This window comes from Myotis yumanensis, unplaced genomic scaffold, assembly GCF_028538775.1.
Source record: "Myotis yumanensis isolate MYYU_CA2020_CCGP unplaced genomic scaffold, mMyoYum1.0.hap1 SCAF_7, whole genome shotgun sequence".
NCBI lineage: Eukaryota > Metazoa > Chordata > Mammalia > Chiroptera > Vespertilionidae > Myotis > Myotis yumanensis.
The window spans coordinates 13,365,512-13,384,566 of record NW_027223758.1 but is presented as its reverse complement, the minus strand read 5'-3'; the positions used below and the strand labels follow the sequence as shown (position 1 = coordinate 13,384,566).

The 19,055-nt window shown below is 49.2% G+C and overlaps 1 protein-coding gene and 1 pseudogene across 1 annotated transcript in view; both read right to left on the bottom strand.

Moving 5' to 3' along the window:
- The window catches only part of ACSS1 (acyl-CoA synthetase short chain family member 1), a 56,825-nt gene that overhangs the window by 16,118 nt on the left and 21,652 nt on the right, over positions 1-19,055 (bottom strand). Inside the window, exons 3-5 of the mRNA XM_070419804.1 lie at positions 3,999-4,198; positions 1,024-1,199; positions 495-647 (exon numbers count right to left, since the gene is read on the bottom strand). Coding sequence (XP_070275905.1) covers positions 495-647; positions 1,024-1,199; positions 3,999-4,198 — 529 coding nt within the window. The remainder of the gene's footprint in view (positions 1-494; positions 648-1,023; positions 1,200-3,998; positions 4,199-19,055) is intronic.
- LOC139014265 (FMR1-interacting protein NUFIP2-like) lies at positions 4,922-18,929 on the bottom strand (annotated as a pseudogene).

Here is a 19,055-nt window from a genome sequence, read left to right as displayed (position 1 = left end):
ATCTTTTAAGTTTAAAAGAAGTTTTAAAATATAATAGTATATATTATATATTGGACATTTATTTAATAGAGGAAGGGGCCCAGGCAGGCCAAAGTGTCTTGGGCCTGAGCATCAGAATGTGGCCCCACCAGCGAGCACGTCAGAGCTGGCGAGGGCCCGGTTCCTGCAGGCGTTCGAGCCAATGGGCGACACAGGCACAGGTGCAAAGGGCTAAACACCAGCAGTGAGTCCAGGTTTGGGGCCTGGACTCTTTCAGCAAAAACAAGAGCATGGCCCCCCTTCCAACCCACTCCACTGGGCCAGTGCCGCGACTCGCAGCAGCCCTGCTCACGACGAGCACACTCACTGCGGGAACACGTGAGCCCCCCACACCCCCGGGCACGGCTTTACAGCAGGAGGAGTTCTAGCCCTACACCCAGCCCCACCTGGCCCCCTGCCCTATCCCACCAGGGAGGTGAGCACCACCCATGCTCTGCCCACCACCAAGGTCGTACCTTGTGCGTCAGGGCGGCAAACAGCAGGTAGCCCGCCTGGGTGTGCACGAGCCCCTTGGGCTTCCCGGTGCTCCCGGAGGTGTACAGCAGGAAGAGCATGTCCTCGCTGCCCATGCTCTCTGGGGCACACACGGTGTCCTCCTTGGCCATGGCCTGTAAGCGGGAGACAAAACAGCCCCGCCCAGGGCAGTGAGCCTCTCCGTCCATCCAGCGCCCCTGGGAACACCTCTCCCCGCTGCTGTGAGACTCCGCGGACGGGATCCGAGCTCATCTTCCCTAACCTAGTTCCATCCCAGATACAGAGAAGACGCAAAATAAAAGGATGAATCCAATCATTTCTGTTACATCAACTGTTTCACTGTTTGTAGTGTTGGAGTTCCATCTTCCCAACCAGATGTAAGGCCATCAAATACCGCCCGGAACATCTCAGGGGGACCCAGATTCAAATCTACAATCTGACAGGACTCAGACCCAGATAACCCAACAATAACCTCTCCTCATCGAACTGTACAAAGCGAGTCGGACCCACCTCCTCCAGGGGGACATCCAGCTTCCCCATGGGGACCTTGTTTTCCGTCCTGTGAGCCACCAGGACATGCTGGACCGTTGGGCAGTGCTTCACGGCTTCATCCACTATCTTCTTCAGCTCCAACACGCGTCCTCCCCTCAGTCCTTGGTTGACGGTGATAACCACCTTGCACTTTGCTGACAGAGACAACAGACATTTCTGATCAGTTTCCTCTCCACTTCTGACCCTCACAGCCCAGACCGGCAGACACACATTCCAGGCACAGGGGGGTGATAAAGTCCAATATTGAGTAAATGAGTCAGCAACACAGTGAAGGGTGTGCCTTCTCTGCAATCTTTGTGCAGAATATAGAAGCTCTGGGCCTTTTCCCAGCTCTGAGGAGGAGCAGGAAGTCAGTGGAGACAAGTAACTTTGAAGCTGAACTCTCCCAGCCTTCCACCGGTCCTTCCACGTGCCCGGCAGCTTTCCTAGATGAGAGGCCGTCACATCACCCCCAGCCACAGCCACCAGGAGCAGAGACTAAGAAAGCTGGGCAGCCAGAGAGCGAGCCCCAATATGTCCTGTGCACTATCTCAGAGACGACACCCCAGGTGAATGCCAGGAGTTGCTGGCCCCTGCCCTCACCTTCAGGGAAGGCCCCCCAGGCTTACTAGTGCCCTTTAATGACCCAGCCAGGTCAGCGGCAATGCCAGACTAACCAGAGCTTCCATTGTTAACCTGGAGGGGGAGAGGGGGCAGAGCAGGGAATCATGTACAAACACAACCAGGCCTCAGGACCACAAAGAAATGAACCTCACACTGCACCCTTAACTTGGAGGACCTGGAGGAATCAAGTTACAGTGGGTTTTTACTTCCCCAAGGAAGAACCTGGAACAACCATCCAGTATAGGCTGGTGGGGCCCCTATAGGCACATCACTTTAACCTTTTAGTCACTCTGCACCAAGGGCTTCTTTGGGAGCCACAGGCAGAACCCCGACTCCAGCAGCCCTCAACAAGTGACTCTCAAAAACCGGAATATAAATACCCAGCTCCCTCGTCCCTGGGTAGAGGGGTTATCCTGACACATGTGGTTGCATCAAATTACAAGGTTTCCCTGTGGGACTGAGCTCTGGGCATCCACTGTGAAAGTTGCTTTTATTTGATTCCTCTTCCAAACCTCACTCCCACTGCCCTGTAGCACTTCACGGGACCACTTCCCAAATGAACTTGAACTCTCATCTCAGGGTCTGCTTCCAGGGGAGCCCTGACTAAGGCACCAATCTCCCTCAGCTTTTCAATCTGAAAAGCAATTTCAAGCAATATATCCACATTCTTTCTTCCTCCCAAGAGCCCTAGAAATGACATAGCCGTGAGGGCTACCTGAGAATTCTCTACACAGGCCTTTGCAGCTGGATGACTCAGCAGGGTCTATACGGGGATCAGAGATCCTGACTCATCGCTCCTCCTCGGACCTTCACAATCAATCACCTTGTATAAACAAATTCTGTTGGATAGAACCTGTCAGAGACTCTCCAGGCCTACATCCCCCAAAACTGGGACTGGTCCAGGTGAGCTCCCTTCAGGAAAAGAAGGGAGATGACCCAGAAGGTTCAAATGGCTCCTTCTCAAATAAGCGCTCCCTCATTCTCCTCAAGAGAAAACATGGGCCTGTCCCATCCAACATGCTAAACAATCCTGTAATGTGGTTTTAGCTCCTCCCCAGCCTTCCACGGCCCATGCCTCACTCCTGGACCTCATTTGCCCAAAGCCTCTACTTGGGTAGTTAGTTGTCCAGGGCAGGAGCCTGTGTGCACAGGTTTGGTCCCGAGGAGGTGCGTGGGGAGCACATATCGCCTTGTGGTTCCCCATAGCTGGGCAGCAGGTACAGGGTGAGTGCACAGCACTGGGGCTCAGGCAGGATCAGCCTGACGCTTTGAGAGAATTCAATTTACCTTCCTGGGTTTTGAGCAGGTATCAGCATCTGTATTAATGTTCTATGGTTCCCATAGCCAATTACTATAAATTTTGTGGCACAAACACTAATTTTTTAGCTCACAGTTCTACAGTCCAGGTGAGCTCCACAGGGTTCTGTCCTAAGAGTCTCAAGGCCAAAATCAAGGTGTCAGGGTGTTATTGTCGTAATTAGCTAGCTAAAATTAAAATAGAAAGAAAGCAACATGGAGGCCATACATTGTAAGCATGGTCATCTTCACTAGGGAGCTGCAACTTTACACTCCCCAGTCCACATGCTCACCAGTCCATTCCCTGCAGATTACTGGGGGAAGGGGTCCAACAAAGGGGAAGATGGGCGCATGTGCAGTGAAGTCTGGGTGACGTAGAGAAGGCAGAAGTGAAAATGTTGATCCTAAAATGGTTATGAAAATGTCAGAACTCCAATGGCCCCCAGAACTTGGCACCGTCCTTGGGGAGCCAGCTCAAGGACTCTCTCTAGAATCTCACTGGAGCAGGGTTCAGACTGCATGGACATGGGGCACCATGCAAACACTGGACTCTGACATTAAAAAAAAGGAAGGAGATGCTATTGTTCTGGAAATTCTGACCCACCTGCAGACTAAAGCCTTAAAGATACATCACAAGCTTCCATACCTGACTCTAGGCCTCCAGAGATGGTCCCTCATCATACTTCACATTGGAAGGCTTCCAACTATTGACCTCTGAGACCTTACCTGTACATCCCCAGCCTCATCAGTTCTCCTCTGGAGTGGCACCAGCCTCCTCCAGGTCCTCGGGCACACCGTACTCCTCTCACCACTCAGCTGGTGCCTATGCTGTTCCCTCCACCTAGAATCTTCCCTCCCTTCCTCACCTGGTTAAATCCATCACACTTGGATCTCAGCTCATAGAACAAATGCTCATTGAGTGGTAGTGTCTGTCAATTGTGTGACTTTTATTAATGTCTGTCTCTAAGTCCAAGGAACAAGGACCAGGGGGCTCTGGGCTCCTCCTTAGCTCCCTCTGCCTGCCACATGCTTACCATCATTGATCCTCCCAGCCAAGGACTGTGCACTGAAGCCAGCAAAGACGACATTGTGGACAGCCCCAATCCTGGCACAGGCAAGCATTGCAGCCACAACCTGTGGGGACACAGGCATGTAGATGGCCACACGGTCCCCTCGACGAACTCCATGCCTCTTCAATGTGTTGGCCAGGCGGCACGTGGTCTCCAACAGTTCCCTGTGGCACAGAGAAGAGAAGGCCATCAGAGATGAAGGAGGCCCAAAACTCAGAAAATGTGGAGTGGAATAATTCTGCAAGTACTGTATACACGCACAGCCGGTGCCTAGAGGATAGCAGACAATCAAATACTTATTGCATGGTGAGGTTGTTTTTAGAAAATAATGTTTTTAACTTTGTAGACAGGTATTGACAAAGACTCATTATCACACTGCTGAGGTAAAATGACTGTCCTTGTGTCCATGTAGGGCATGGATTCTCAAAGACTGTGAGCATCCAAAGCCTAGATCATCATATCCCTGAGACTTCTTAAAACATCCACCTCCAAAATAGAGATTTCATAAGTAAGACAGTGGAAAAATGCAAGGCCCCGTCTTTTTCATCAACACAGTCCATGGCATCAAGGAAGGCTCTTGCCAGGCAAGGTCCCAACCCAAACTCACGCAGCAGACCCCCAACTCTGTAAACTCACAGTGAGCCAGAAGGGAAGGTAGGGCAGTCACCCTCCACGCAGCCCCGAAGCAGTGTTGGTGGGCAGTGAGAGCACCCCATTTCTCTTCATGCTAAGTGCTAAATGGGTGCAGCGGGATGGAGACTGTGCTAGGGGCCCACTCGCCCACACCTCTTCCCTCCCACACATGACTCCACCCTCCACTCCCAGGCTTATTGTGAGGCTCAGCCTGCCAATCAGAACCCTGCAGCTCCCTGAACAAACTGATTGGTTTAGGGGTTAGCACATGACCTAAACCAGCCCAATCAGAGTCTATGGTAGTCCATAGACTTCCTACTTTTCTGGAGTAGAGCAGGAAATGGGAGAAAAGCAGCAGTGTGTATATACATACACATACACATGCACATACACATGCATACATACAGGGTGAGGCAAAAGTAGGTTTATAGTTTCGGTATGGAAAATATTTCAATAAACGATAATACAAGAATAAACTCTGTTTCCCATACTCATCTATATGACTGGGTTCCAAGGATTAGGCTCCACACTCACTAGTGGCCCCAGATTTTAGAATGCTACCCAGACTTGAGGACAAGTCCACTTTTCCAGCTCGGAAGCCTTGGGAAACTCAGGATGCTCAGTTCCTGAGGGGATTATTTCAGCACCCCGTGAAACCAAAGTGGAGGACATTCCCCTTGAAATCTCACCTCTATCCCTTGTGATCTGATGACTTCCCAGTAACAGTCTCAGGGCCGGCACTGGGCTCATGTATAAGTGATAAACCCCACTGATTCTGGAAGCTATCCCTCAGGTTACGCTGGTCTGTCTGAGAGGGTAGGCCCACGTGTGCTGTGCTCAACAGCACAGTTTGCATATTTGAAGGGGAAGTAAAAAGGCTAGACTTAATTTGTTCAACAGCTGCTGAAATTAGACTCGTGTCTTGAGAAACTGAATCAGTCCCCGGAGAGATGGGTGTTAGCATATCAGCAACAGTAGTTAGCCGTGGCTGAAGCCCTGGAGAAGACACGCCTCATCAGTCCCTGCTAATACAGAGCTATTAGAAAAACTGGCCGAAGTAACAGATTTCAGCGCTGACACAGGAACCTGGGATAACCAACTTGAAGACAGGGTCTGAGTTTTCCTAGTAGATGACGAAGAGGATGAAGATGAAGGTGGTGACACAGAAGAGTTCTGTACAGTTTTGTTGAGGTTTTCCTTAATGTTACTTGCATAACTTATTTTAGGCACTAGTTTAGCACTGCTGCTGTTCACCGGAAAAACTGGGGGAGGTTTACATAGGGCCCAAGAGGCCTCTTTGGAGGCAACAGCAGAAGCACGCTTTCCTCTGAGCCAATCATCAAACTTTTTCTGCTCACACCAGGTTTAATATCAGTCTTTCTGCAACATATCGTCCACAGCAGGTATTCCTTGACTTGTTCCTCCAGGCCCAGTTTCATATTTTAAGATGGGCTTCAAACCATCTGCTCGATTTCCCTCTTGCTCACCGTAGTCAGGATTGAGAGTTTCAAGTCCCTATTTTAAGGTTGAGACACTGGTCTCTTGTTGCATTATTTTGTCCTATACTAATCCTATATAATAAAAGGGTAATATGCAAATTGACCCCAACAGCAGAATGACTGGGAATGACTGGTCACTATGACACACACTGACCACCAGGGGGCAGACGCTCAATGCAGGAGCTGCCCCCTGGTGGTCAGTGCACTCCCACAGGGGGAGCTCTGCTCAGCCACAAGCCAGGCTGACGGCTGCCAGCACAGCGGTGGTGGCGGGAGCCGCTCCCGCCTCCTCAGCAGCACTAAGGATGTCTGACTGCAGCTTAGGCCTGCTCCCCGCTGGCAAGTGGACATCCTCCAAGGTCTCCCGGGCTGCCAGAGGGATGTCTGACTGCCAGTTTAGGCCCGATCCCCCAGAGAACGGGCCTAAGCCAGCAGGTGGACATCCCCCGAGTGGACCCAGACTGCAAGAGGGCACAGGCCAGGCTGAGGGACCCCCCGAGTGCACAAATTTTTGTGCACCAGGTCTCTAGTCTATATATATAAAAGCCTAATATGCAAAGTGTCCCCTCAAGGGTTCAACTGGGAGTTCGATCACTCGCTATGACGTGCACTGACCAGCAGGGGGTGGTGCAGAATGAAGGAAGGCCCTGGCTGGCAGCCGGAAGGCCCCTATCAGCCCTGATCGCCAGCCAGGCCTAGGGACCCTACCCATGCAGAATTTTGTGCACTGGGCCTCTAGTAAATTAAGTTTTTCACAATCCTTGGCACTATTGTGCCTAGCTTTCCTTTTGTTAGGAATGGTATATCCACTCTCAGATCCACTACCACCATTATCTGTTCCTTTGTCCATATAACCATTAGTCATACAGCCAGAATTATTTGTTACAACACCATTTGGAATTACTACAAGATCACTCCTCTACAGAGGGGTTCTCTTCAGATGTACTTTCATAAGTCTTTCCATTCTTTTTGTCTATACTGCTTTTCTGAATAAAATTCCTGGTTTTAATTCCTGCTTTCCAAAAGGCACTGGTTATTACCGTCTGATTCAGATTAGTGTCTACAACTTGCTGGTCACCACTGAGGACCCTGGCAATAGGGCTGGTAGCTTCATTGGAACTCAGCTTCTTTAAAGATATTTCTCTTTCTCCAGCATTTCCATTTGGTTTACCACAGCTTGTATTCTTCTTTGGTGTTTCCTGGTGCTGCTACAGGGCGTGTTTCTGCTCATGTTTCACCTGATTCGGCTGGGTGTTGGGGCAGCTAGGCTCCATGCTGCAGGTACTAGTGAGGCTGCTGGTGAAGGTAGTGGTGACGGCGGTTGTGGTTATGGCTGTAGAAATAATAACGGTGGTGGTGGTACAGCCACTGCTGCTGCTGTTGGGCAGATGGTAGTGGCTGTAATGGTGTTGAGGTTGTGGCTGGGACTCCTAGCTGAGGCTGTGGGCTGTTGTACCGTCAGGATCTGAGCTGGCCTTTCTTGTTTTCTCTTATTCTCCAACATATCCCCTAGTAAGAGCTTATTGAACAAGTCAGGGAAGGGTGGAAATTCCAGGAGGAACTAAGCCTGCAGGAAAGAACCAGATAAAAAGCCCAAGACCACAGCTAAGAAACTGGTCTGCACTGGAAGGATCCAAGATGGCACTGGCAACCCCTTCCTGAGCATCCTTTTGACAAGCTCCCCTCCGTTAGCATGCTAAAAATCATGCCCAGCGTGGAGACTTAACAGGAATGAGACATGACGTATGGCCAGGCATGTTCCCAGCCTGTTTAGAAGCTGAACCTACTCCCCACCTGTTTAGAAGCTGTACCTACTCCCCTGCAATTCCTAGCTCTCTCCACCCTTTTCTCAGAAATCCTCACCCCTGAACCCACCTACCCGCCACCAACCCTTTAAGACTCTCCTAATATCTTCAAGTCCAAGAGAAGGTGTCTTTAGAGCATAAGCTTGCCCTTCTCTGTGCCTCAGTTGAAGAATGAAGTTTCTGCTCTGCTTTACTGAATATGGTCTGATTCTCCTGCTGTGAGCAACACTGGGCAGAAGGACCCTATTGTGGGGTCTCTGACTGACAAGGGTTTGGTGACACTCTCTCTGGCTGAGGCAGGACCACACCCTTGCCTCTGCAGTGCTCTGAGAGGCCCCAAGGGGGCAGCGGTGGCCTCCACAGCCAGCAGTGGGCCAAAGGTCAGACTCTCCTCCAAGCTCTGCAAGCCCCTAGAAACATTTTCATAGTTCCCCTCCGTTCAAAGGGCCATCAAGGAAAGGGCTACAGAGAAAGGCAAAACTCAACAAGAGGCTGCGCAGGAAATTACAGCAGAAGAAAAATGAAAGGTCCCCACCACAGGCAGGGACCTGCAGGGGGCTTTTGCTTCTTCCCACAGCCATCATACAGGAGACCAGATGAGAACCAGAGCCCAAGCCCTCCCCACCCCCCAACCACCACCAGCAACTCCTGCCCAGGCAGCTCCAGCTCGCCTCTTCTGTGAGATTTCATCTTTTCTCCTTAAAGATTTCGGAAGGAGGACAAAGGTACCTTTCACTAGCACCCCACCCACCACTTGCCAAATGTTATGATGTAAGAAAGAGTCCCCCAACATCTCCCAACACTGAAGTCCCCAGAATCCAGGGCCACAAACACGCCGACTACATCCAGGGGAGGAGGCTGGGATGGCCTGCGACAGTGCTGAAGCGGCAACCATGGTCAGTGACGCAGAGAGTAACCTCAGGTTCAGGGCAGGTGCCATGGCCATAGCTCTGGGCAGTGCTCAGGGAGATGGAGCCGGAGTGTGAGTGACAGGTCAATGGTGACAAGATCCAGTCATCCTGCAGGCCAAAGGCAGCAGTTTGCAGTCAAGAAACAAATGTAAACTGTTCCCACAGAGAAGCCGGCGTTAGTTTCTACAGCAACTGCACAAGCACGGGAGCTCACCCTTCTCACCTGAGACACAGCAGGCACGTCCACCTCATGTAACGGTCACAAGTATTAATAAGAAGGATCAGCCGAAACCGGTTTGGCTCAGTGGATAGAGTGTCAGCCTGCGAACTGAAAGGTCCCAGGTTCGATTCCGGTTAACGGCATGTACCTGGGTTGCGGGCACATCCCCAGTGGGGGGTGTGCAGGAGGCAGCTGATCGATGTTTCTCTCTCATCGATGTTTCTAACTCTCTATCTCTCTCCCTTCCTCTCTGTAAAAAATCAATAAAATATATTAAAAAAAAAAAATAAGAAGGATCACCCACCTGGGACCCTGCCAAACGTTCAGGAGGCATTGTCTTTCCCATCAGATATCTTTGTTTGAAATCATTTTCTAAAATGACTAAAATCAGCTAACTCACTTTAGCGAACTGCCAAGATGTTAAAAATTCCTTTCTAGGAATCATGGGGCTGAGGGGGCATCAGACAAGGAAATGAGAAGGAATGTTTCCTCCAAGAGCACAGGTCTGATAGGGGAAATGAAGGTACATGCACGAGAGTGTGAAGCGCATTATCACCTCAGTGTGGTGACACACGCTGAGGCAGCAGGGAGAGCCTTCCGGAAAGGCTGGCTGTAGGGAGGAGGAGCAAGGCAGCACAGGGGAAACGAAGGAGTGAATTTTCCCTACAAGGGCACACGCCGCCTGGCTGTCACAGCTGGGCAGTTGACCCCTAGCTCTGGGGGAGGGTCTGGAGATCACCCTGAGGCAACCCTTGTGTCCCCTGGAGGGTCAAGGGGACTCAGCATGTGCCCAGGGGCTGGCGCTGGGCCTGGGGGAGAGAGGCACAATCCTGCTGCATCCAGAGGAGAAATTTCTGATAAAGAATTTGATCCAAGTATATCTCTAAGCTCACTCCCCTTCCTATCCACTCTGCCAAAGCCATAAACCTCAAAGTCAAAGGAATCCTTCAAGGTCAGAAGGTGCAGCCTCCCCAGGGTTTAGAAATGTCATTGTAACATTCTTTTGTTTTGTTTTGTTAATCCTCACTGAGAATATTTTTTCCATTGATCTTCAGAGAGAGTGGAAGGGGGCAGGGGAGAGAGAAACATCAATGTGAGAAAGGCACATCCATTGGTTGCTTCCCACACGTACCCTGACCAGGGCTGGGGATCGACCTGCAACACAAGAACATGCCCTTGACCAGGGAATTGAACCCACGACACTTCAGTGCAAAGGCTGATGCTCCAACCACTGAACCACACTGTCCAGGGCTCACTGTCACATTCTTGATCACAGCAGTCCAGCCTCTGCTTCAACACCACACTGCTGGGAGTCAACACCTCACAGGGCTGCCTCTTTGTCACTTCAGTAGAGAAACAGTCTTCCTAAAATTGGACCAAGATTTGTAGCTGTTCAAATCCCACCCCTTGGTCCTGGCTCAGCCCTTTAACACTGCCCTGAACAAATCTAATTTGTCATTCAATGATAGCCCTTTAAATTTCTGAATACTCACCACTATCCCAGGAAGCCTTTCATCTCCCAGGTTCTCTCATCCAGGCCTCCATGATCCCACTTTCACTCTCTAGATATCTCTAAGTTATCAAATGTACCTCACACTCCATGGTATATGCCCATGGTACTCAGAATAAAGGTACCCAGACCACAGACCTCAACTCTACCTAACCATGTAAATTAAGAGCATCTTAATATTTTAATTCCTGACACAGGTAGCTCAAATTCAGTGGGTTCACTAATCCACCCCATCCCCCAATACATGGAACAGCTACTCTTTAACCAGTGCTTTCCTACATTGGTCAGAGAATTCTTTTAAAGCAGACCTTCCCGATTGTCCATTTGTCCCTATTTTATTCTACTTCTGTTTCAATTTCTACTCATCTTTCCAGCTAACCCATTATTTTTTGAACTTGGATTTTCCATTTTTAACTTTTGCTTTTCAGTAGCAATCACCTCCAGACTTAAACCATTGGAAAATATGGTGAGCGAACCTAAGTCTTCAAAACATTAAGACATAAATGTTATTAAAATTATCCTGTTATTCCAAGTCCTCAGAGATTGTTCAAACGCATGTTTGTGGATACTCATGCCTTCTCAAAGACTTCCGCAAACTGAAATGCTACTGCTTCCCCATCGGACCGATAACACAGCCACGCAGTGACCAGCGCTTCGGGCTGCCACTGCAGGCAGCACCGGCTGCCTCCTGGCCTGTGGTCTCTTTCTAAGGATGGTTGTGCACAACTTTCTGAAAAATGATGGCACTGAAATTATTTAAAATTATATTTTCAAGTGCAAAGAGAAATATGACAATTATTATTCAGGTACTGAGCAAGATATCTAAACTCGTCTGCCATGTAGACGCCTCAGGGCCAAGGATTCAACCTGGGCATATGCAAATAATGTCACCAGATACATAAATGTGGCCTTGTGTGCATGGTGCTTAACACCAGTAAAATGCTGACTGGCCTTGCGGGGAAGGAAGAAGACCTTGTATAGCTAACTCCTAAGCATCCACTGGGAATAACATCCTATCCTAAAGACATCATTTGACTATAAGTATTTGTAACCAATATGATACCTGCCCCAGCTCAGGTGGTATAAAGGCACCCCGGGTCCAGCTCAGTCCAAAGCAAGACACATTGAAGTGGAGTTCAGAAGAAAGAGAAAGAAATACACCGGCATCTATTTATCTGTCTTTAAATAAAGCTTTTTTTTTTCATGGTTACTATTTGAAAGTATCTTTCCTTCCTAGCTCTTTCCTGATGACAGCCCAGGGAAGTAAGATAAGCCATGTACAGTGTGATCTTGTATTTAAGGGAAATGCATGATTTGCTCACTCCCTAAAATTACTCTGGCTCTTAGTGGTCATTAAATAAACACCAGCTGCCTGATTTACCTCTGACGTACCCACTGAGTACAATCTCTACTCAGGCAGAAACTGGGGATTTATTGCCTCCTTCCCAAGATATAGAACTGAGCCTAGCTCATTCAGGACACTCCATAGGTATTTGTTGAAGTAATGGGAACAGCAGGTAAGCCTGAAACGACAAGAGCCTGGCAGGCCCAGGGTCACTTGAGGTTGTGCTCTAACCCTGACCACTGTCCACCTGCAGGTGCCTTCCACCTGCCGAACCGAGAACGGGCGGGCGAGGTTTGCCATCACCTCAGTGTCACACTGGCAGGTAAATGTCCTGCCCCTTTCAGAGAGCACACAGAAAGGACCGCCACCACTAATAAACCAACTCACAGCTACTTTCCTCTTCATTTTCTTCTGCCAATAAGAGAATTAAACCCAGGTGATTGTGTTGATATGTGAACAGAAGGCCTGTGACAGACACAAAACACTTCATAGACAGTTATTTCTCTTCTCTAAGCCGAGCGCTTACAGGGGAAGGGTTAACTCCGTGTTCCAGATGCAAACAATTGAAAAAACGCTCATCTTTCCCCGCGACACTTCTCTAGAATTTGAGATTCTCTTCAGCAAACCATTTCTGAGAGACAACGGTGGTGAGAGAAGAAAGGATTGGCTTGGGAAAGCAGAACACAGAAGAAGGACTTAATTCACACCGGGAGAACACAGAAGGCCAGGCAGGGCATGGAGATGGCTCATGAATCGCCTCTCAGAACGCCCTGCCTGCTGGCAGACTCCTCTGATCCAACATTACTGTGGCCACTAAATCTGATATAGTGGCGATGGAATCTGCTCACTCTGCTGTTGAGAGAATAGAAGAGGCTCGGGAAATTCAGCTGAATGGGCTCATAAACCAAGTACCAAATTCCTCACACATCATTTTTCACTTCATGACCATGACCTTTAGTAAACAAAAGTTGCAGTGAAATATAAAGCAGTAGCCACACTTAAACACGGAAAAACTCCCAAAGCTGCTATTTTCCAAGGAAGGTCCCAGGCATACTTAGGCTTCACAGGACACAAGAGCTGAACTGCCACTGGTGATGCCAGGTCAGCCAGTGAATGGGGGATCACTACAGCAACCTGTTTTCCAAATTCTTTACAAAAAATGTATTTTCCTTGAGGATTTGCTATGCTCTGTAGAAAGTACTGGACTCAGAGTTTGTCCCTCAGGCCAAATAACATCTGACCAGAGATGGGGTCCCCACTCCAGCTCCCCATATCCCTAAGGCCTTAGCTGCCTTATCTATTGAATGGCCTCATGATAAGGCCCACTTCCAGAGGGATTGTGAAGATTGCTATGGTCTGAATTGCTGTGTCTCCCCCTCCCCCCCGCCACATTTACATGTGGAAACCTTAGCCCCCAAAGATGATGGTATTAGGAGGAGGGGCCTTTGGGAGGTGATTAAGCATGAAGGTGGAGCCCTCAGGAGTGGGGTTAGTGCCCTCATAAAAGAGGCCCCCCCCCAAGCTCCCCTACCCCTTCCCCCATGCAAGGACACAGTGAGAAGGTGCTGATTCAGGAGGAGAACCTCAGAATGTAACCACGCTGGCGCCTGAACGTGGACTTCCAGACTCCACTACTGTGAAAAATAAGTTTCTCCTACTTACAGGACCCCGGTCTCTGGTGTTTTGTTATAGCAGCTGGAACCGACTGAAGACAAGGATCAAATACGAGGTCCCAGACACAATTATTGCAGAAAGTGGCAGAAAAGGAAACGCAGTGAAAATCGGTGCCTCCTTCATAGAAGATGGGCAGCTCCAGTGCCTCTCCTCAGGAGGGAGGATGCAAATGCCAGTTTGGTCTTGTGTAAGCTGCAGGTACTGTGTCTGTGTTATCCACTGACTCAGAGGGAGTGAGCCTCACAAGCATGTGAATGCCATGCATGAAGCCCTCGCCTACACGGCCCACCTGCTGTGTCCCTGTGGCAGGGGCTGTTGGGAAGTCCTCGCCTTGGGGAGGGGGTGGATCTGAAAAGGGTACATCATCCAGTCAGGTCTGTTACCAGTCTGCCGGTTCCTGGCACTCACTCAGCCTGTGGCCTGTGATTCTGAGAGGCTGGAGGGAAGACAGACAGACTCACCCCTCCATGCTCTGTGCACCCCACCCATCCATCACCCACTACACCACCCCACAGTCTCCATCAGCAACCCCACCTCCTCCAGCCACACCTGCCACCAACTAAAGCACAAGAGACCTCCTCTCTAGGCCCGTCATCTCCTACCTCCTCAGCATCGAGGGGCTGGCTCCTTCCCTAGCCCCCATGTGTTACTATCCAGAACACCCTCCTCCTATCGACCTACCCCCATCACAATTCCTGCTCATGGAATGACAACAGCAACTGCTATTAAGTGCATGTCCTGTGCCCAGTGCTGCTCTGAATCCTTTGCACATCCATTTAACCCTCACAACAGCCTATCATCACCCCACCCTCATTTTCCAGGGAGGCACACAGGCTTTCTCACGGCTCTTCAACTGAAAGGGTTAGGCCTGGCTCCAAGGGTCTTCTCTCAACCAGTTCCTCCATAACCCTCAGCATCAGAACTGCTCACTTTCTATGGCAAAGGTGCCTGTACTTCTGGATTTTTGCCATCTGCCACCCCTGTTATATATGTAACATTGTGTGTGTGGGGGGGGGGGGCATTTTTAAATATATTTTCTATTGTTGATAGTATTACAGATATCTCCAATTCCGCCCCCCCCCCCCCTGTTTACTCCCCTCCTCCCAGCCCCTACCCCTCACCCCCAGGTCTTCCCTACCTATTGCCTGTGTCCATGGGCTATACATATAAGTATATAAGTTCTTTGGTTTAGCTCTTGGGCGGGGGGGGGGGGGGGGGGTATTTTTATGTAAATTTATATTTTAATATGTTTTTATTGATTTCAGAGAGGAAGGGAGAGGGAGAGAAAGACAGAAACGTCAATGATGAGAGAGAATCATTGATTGGCTGCCTCCGACACGGGATCAAGCCCGAAACCCTGGCACGTGCCCTGACCGAGAATCGAACTGTGACCTCCTGGTTCATAGGTCGATGCTCAACTGGGCTATGTAAATTTATTTTAAGAATAAACTAAAGGCTCTGGACCTGAAGCTGACCCATTCAAAACAGAAATTAGGAAGTGTTGAAAGTCTGCTAACTGCAGTTACATCCAGCCTTTCTTGTAATCAGGAAGAAGGAGAACTGGGGTGGGGGTAGCTTTTTCCTTCATAACTCAGTGTTCGGTTCCACACTCAGGACCACCTGTCCTAGGGTGGTTTCCCTGTGCCTGTCCAGGTCAAATGCCACATCCCAAGTCTCCCTCTCCTACTCTGACACAGCCTAGCATATCACTGGCCTCTAGACAAGCCTTGTGCAATGGAAGTAACCGTAAGACTTCAGAAAAGCTCTGCCCTCCTCCCTAATTAATGCCTAATTTCCGGCTGGGCCCATGTCCCGTCTGACCCCAGCAACTGGCCTTCAACCAGAGTCTTGTCCCCTGAAAAGACGTTCTTTCCTTTCTAGAAGAAAGCCCGCTCGTATCACTTGAGGGAGGAGCCAGTTCCCATGCTCCAGGGGCGCCTTGCAGGCTGGCAGCCTGGACGAGAGACACTGGTGGACTCCGGCCTGGAACCCAGCCCAGAAAACAGCTGGTGTCCCGGCAGGACATTCACCCCTGCCCGGCAGGCTTGTTTACCTTCCAGGAAAGCACAGAAGTGATGATCTTTCCCAGGCAGAAAATGAGAGAGGATGTTGGTTTTCACTTTATAAATACATGCACTTTTCCCTGTGGTTAAAGGGGAAAATGCCACAGAATGTTGTTCCGGTCCCTCTCCAGGTTTACATGCCCACGTGCGATCTGGTGGGTCTCTGGTGCTCCACGCAAGTCCACTGGGCCACAACAGCAACGACAAAACAGAGCAAGTGGGCTTGATACCGTTGTAATCAACCAGTTATTAGTAGCAGGAAAGGAGCAAAGGGAAGGCCAGACATAGGCAAGTTCCCTGCAAAACACTGGGGGAAGGAGACCGGACAAAAGGAAGACAGACGAATGCCCAGTAAAGCTGGGAGGACTAAAGAAGGTGTTTGCTGTCAATCACACTGGGGGGGGTGAAGATTTAGGGTATATAGCCCCCTCAACAAAGGAGTTTGCTCTCTTGTGCTCTTGGCTCTTGTGCTCTTGGCTCTCTTGGGACTCACATGACTCTGGGCTTGTGGGCTCCTTTGCTCCCGTTCCCCTGCATTCGCCCACACACGAGGACTAATGGACAGCAGCTGACCTGACGCTGTGCTGGACCTGGCTCCCCCATGCAAAGGACACTCCGGACAATGGGTTTGCGTCTAGCTTTGTTGAAATCCCAGCTACACGTCCTCTATGACTGACCTAAGGGATATGGGTCTTTGGAAACGCAGGGATTTCATTCCACACAAATAAAAATCACTCGTTCCCCCATGCGAGTCCCAGAAAATTCTCTTCTCAGAATATCATAAGAAGTGCAACCCCCTCCCCCACAACACACAGTGGGGAAGAGGACCCCCCACTTCGTTTGATATCAGGTTCACACGGAAAGTTTCCGACCAGACACAGATGAGGGAGGCTCTATTTCTCAGGCTTTGAGGGGAATCCACAGAAGTGAACCCCCGAAGGAAAGTAAGTGGGGCCGGTTTGCTCTGGCAGCCACAGCCACGTGGGTGAGGATCCAGAGGGCACACTCAGTGTGACTGCCTCTGGCCCAGGTTGTTTTCCTGGCCTTTGGGTCGCAGCTTGGAGAAAAACTGCTAACAGGAATGACTCATGTAGTCCACTGCGGTGCCAACATTCTCAGGGAAGAAAGCCCTGATTTATAGCATTTGCCAGTTCTTGTAGTGTAAATAGATAGTCCCACCACATTCGATTTCCAGCTACCAGCATGACCTCCTGAATGACTGGCCAGGACTTGGGAAGAGGAGCCCCTATAACACCAGATCCAATCCTGTGCTCCCTCAGCACCCCCAACACAGCCTGTGACTCCCCACGGAGGCTGGCCCAGAAGGCCATTGCAACCAATGTCTTCCTTCACAAGAACAATCACTGTTATTATTTAAGTCACTTTATTTAATAATTACTCATTTAATAATAAATACATAATTGCTAATAAAAATGACAGCTGTGTGGGCTGCCAGTCAAAATGGCGAAGTAGGTAAATGCTGTAGTTGCCTCCTCCCATGACCACATCAAAATTACAACTACACTACAGAACAACTATCATTGAGAACTGCTGAAGTCTAGCTGAACAGAAGCCCTATAACTAAAAAACGCAGAGAAGAAGCCACACGGAGACTGGTAGGAGGGGCAGAGACGTGGAACCGGCAGTTAAAAAAAAAATCAGGGACATCTCAGCTGTAGAGGTGCCCCCTGAGGATAGAAGAGTCCCAGCCTCACCCCAGGCTCCCCAGCCCAGGGTTTCAGTGCTGAAAAGAGAAGTCCCCACAGCTTCTGGCTGTAAAAACCAGCCGAGACTGTGGTTGAGTGAGACAGAAGGTTTCTTTTTTTTTTTAATCCTCAACCCAGGATATTTTTTTCCATTGACTTTTTTTAAAATATATTTTATTGATTTTTTACAGAGAGAAAGGGAGAGAGATAGAGAGCCAGAAACATCAATGAGAGACGAACATCGATCAGCTGCCTCCTGCACACTCCCCACTGGGGATGTGCCCGCAACCAAGGTATATGCCCTTGACCAGAATCGAACGCAGATGCTCTATCTACTGAGCCAAACCGGTCAGGGCACTTTTTTTTTTTTTTTTTTTTTGAGAGAGAGAGTGAAGGGGAGAGAGAAGGGGGAAAGAGAGGGACACATTGATTGTTTGCATCCCTGCACACGCCCCAACTAGGGCCAGGAATTGAGCCTGCAATTGAGGTACGTGCCCTTGACCAGGAATCGAACCCACAACCCTTCAGTCCATTGGCCGACGCTCTAACTACTGAGCAAAACCAACTAGGGCGAAATGGAGAATATTTTGATGGCTGCTGGAAAGGAAAGGGTGGAGAGAGGGTAAAAAGGAGAAGAAATTGAGAAGTACAAATTGGTAGTTACAAAATAGACATCGGGATGTAAAGTACAGCATAGAGAATATAGTCAATATGTAATGACTATGTATGATGTCAGATGGATGCCAGATTTATCAGAGGGATCACTCATAAGTTATATACATGTCTGATCACTGTGTTGTATAACTGAAATTAAAATAATATGGTATGTCAACTGTAACTCAAAGATTAAAAAAAAATAGTTAAAAAAAAAGAAAACTGGCCTCGCTGGTGTGACTCAATAGTTGAGCGTTGACCTATGAACAGGAAGTCAAGGTTGGATTCCCGGTCAGGAACATGCCCGGTTGCGGGTTCAATCCCTAGTAGGGGGCATGCAGCAGGTAGCCGATTGATGATTCTCTCTCATCACTGATGTTTCTCTCTCTCTCTCTCTCTCTCTCCCTTCCTCTCTGAAATCAATAAAAATATATTAAAAAAGAAAACTGTTCACTTGGAAGGAATGAGAGGAACATGATGCATGCCTCTTTTATTCCACTCCCAGTCCCTGCCTTTTTTTTTTTATTTACTTTTGATTATAGTTGACATACAATATCATATTAGTTTTAGGTGTACAAAACCGTGATTAGATATCTATATATTAAGTCACCTTCTTTTCTTTTCCAGGCCACAGACCCCTGTCCCTGGGCTTAAGGCACTGAAATTGGGCTTCCACAGTCCCCACTCCCACCTTTCGGGTCAGAGGCAGAAAGCACTCTCCGGTACACTCCCCGACAGACCACTGTAGCTGGCTGTGCAGCTCGGTCAGCCCGGTCCCAGGGCACTAGCTCCCCGTACTCCAGAGCCCTCCCAGGCCTTGCACCACCCTTTTGCAGTTCCACAAAAGTGCCCTCATTTGCACCAGCTGCGAACATGACCAAGACTTCCTCATGTGAAACATTAGACTGGAAAACTATCCATAATTTACTTGTAAGGGTTAGAAAAATAATGGGCGTTGTAATGTGAGGATAACAAACAATCCTTCTGGAAAATAGCCAATG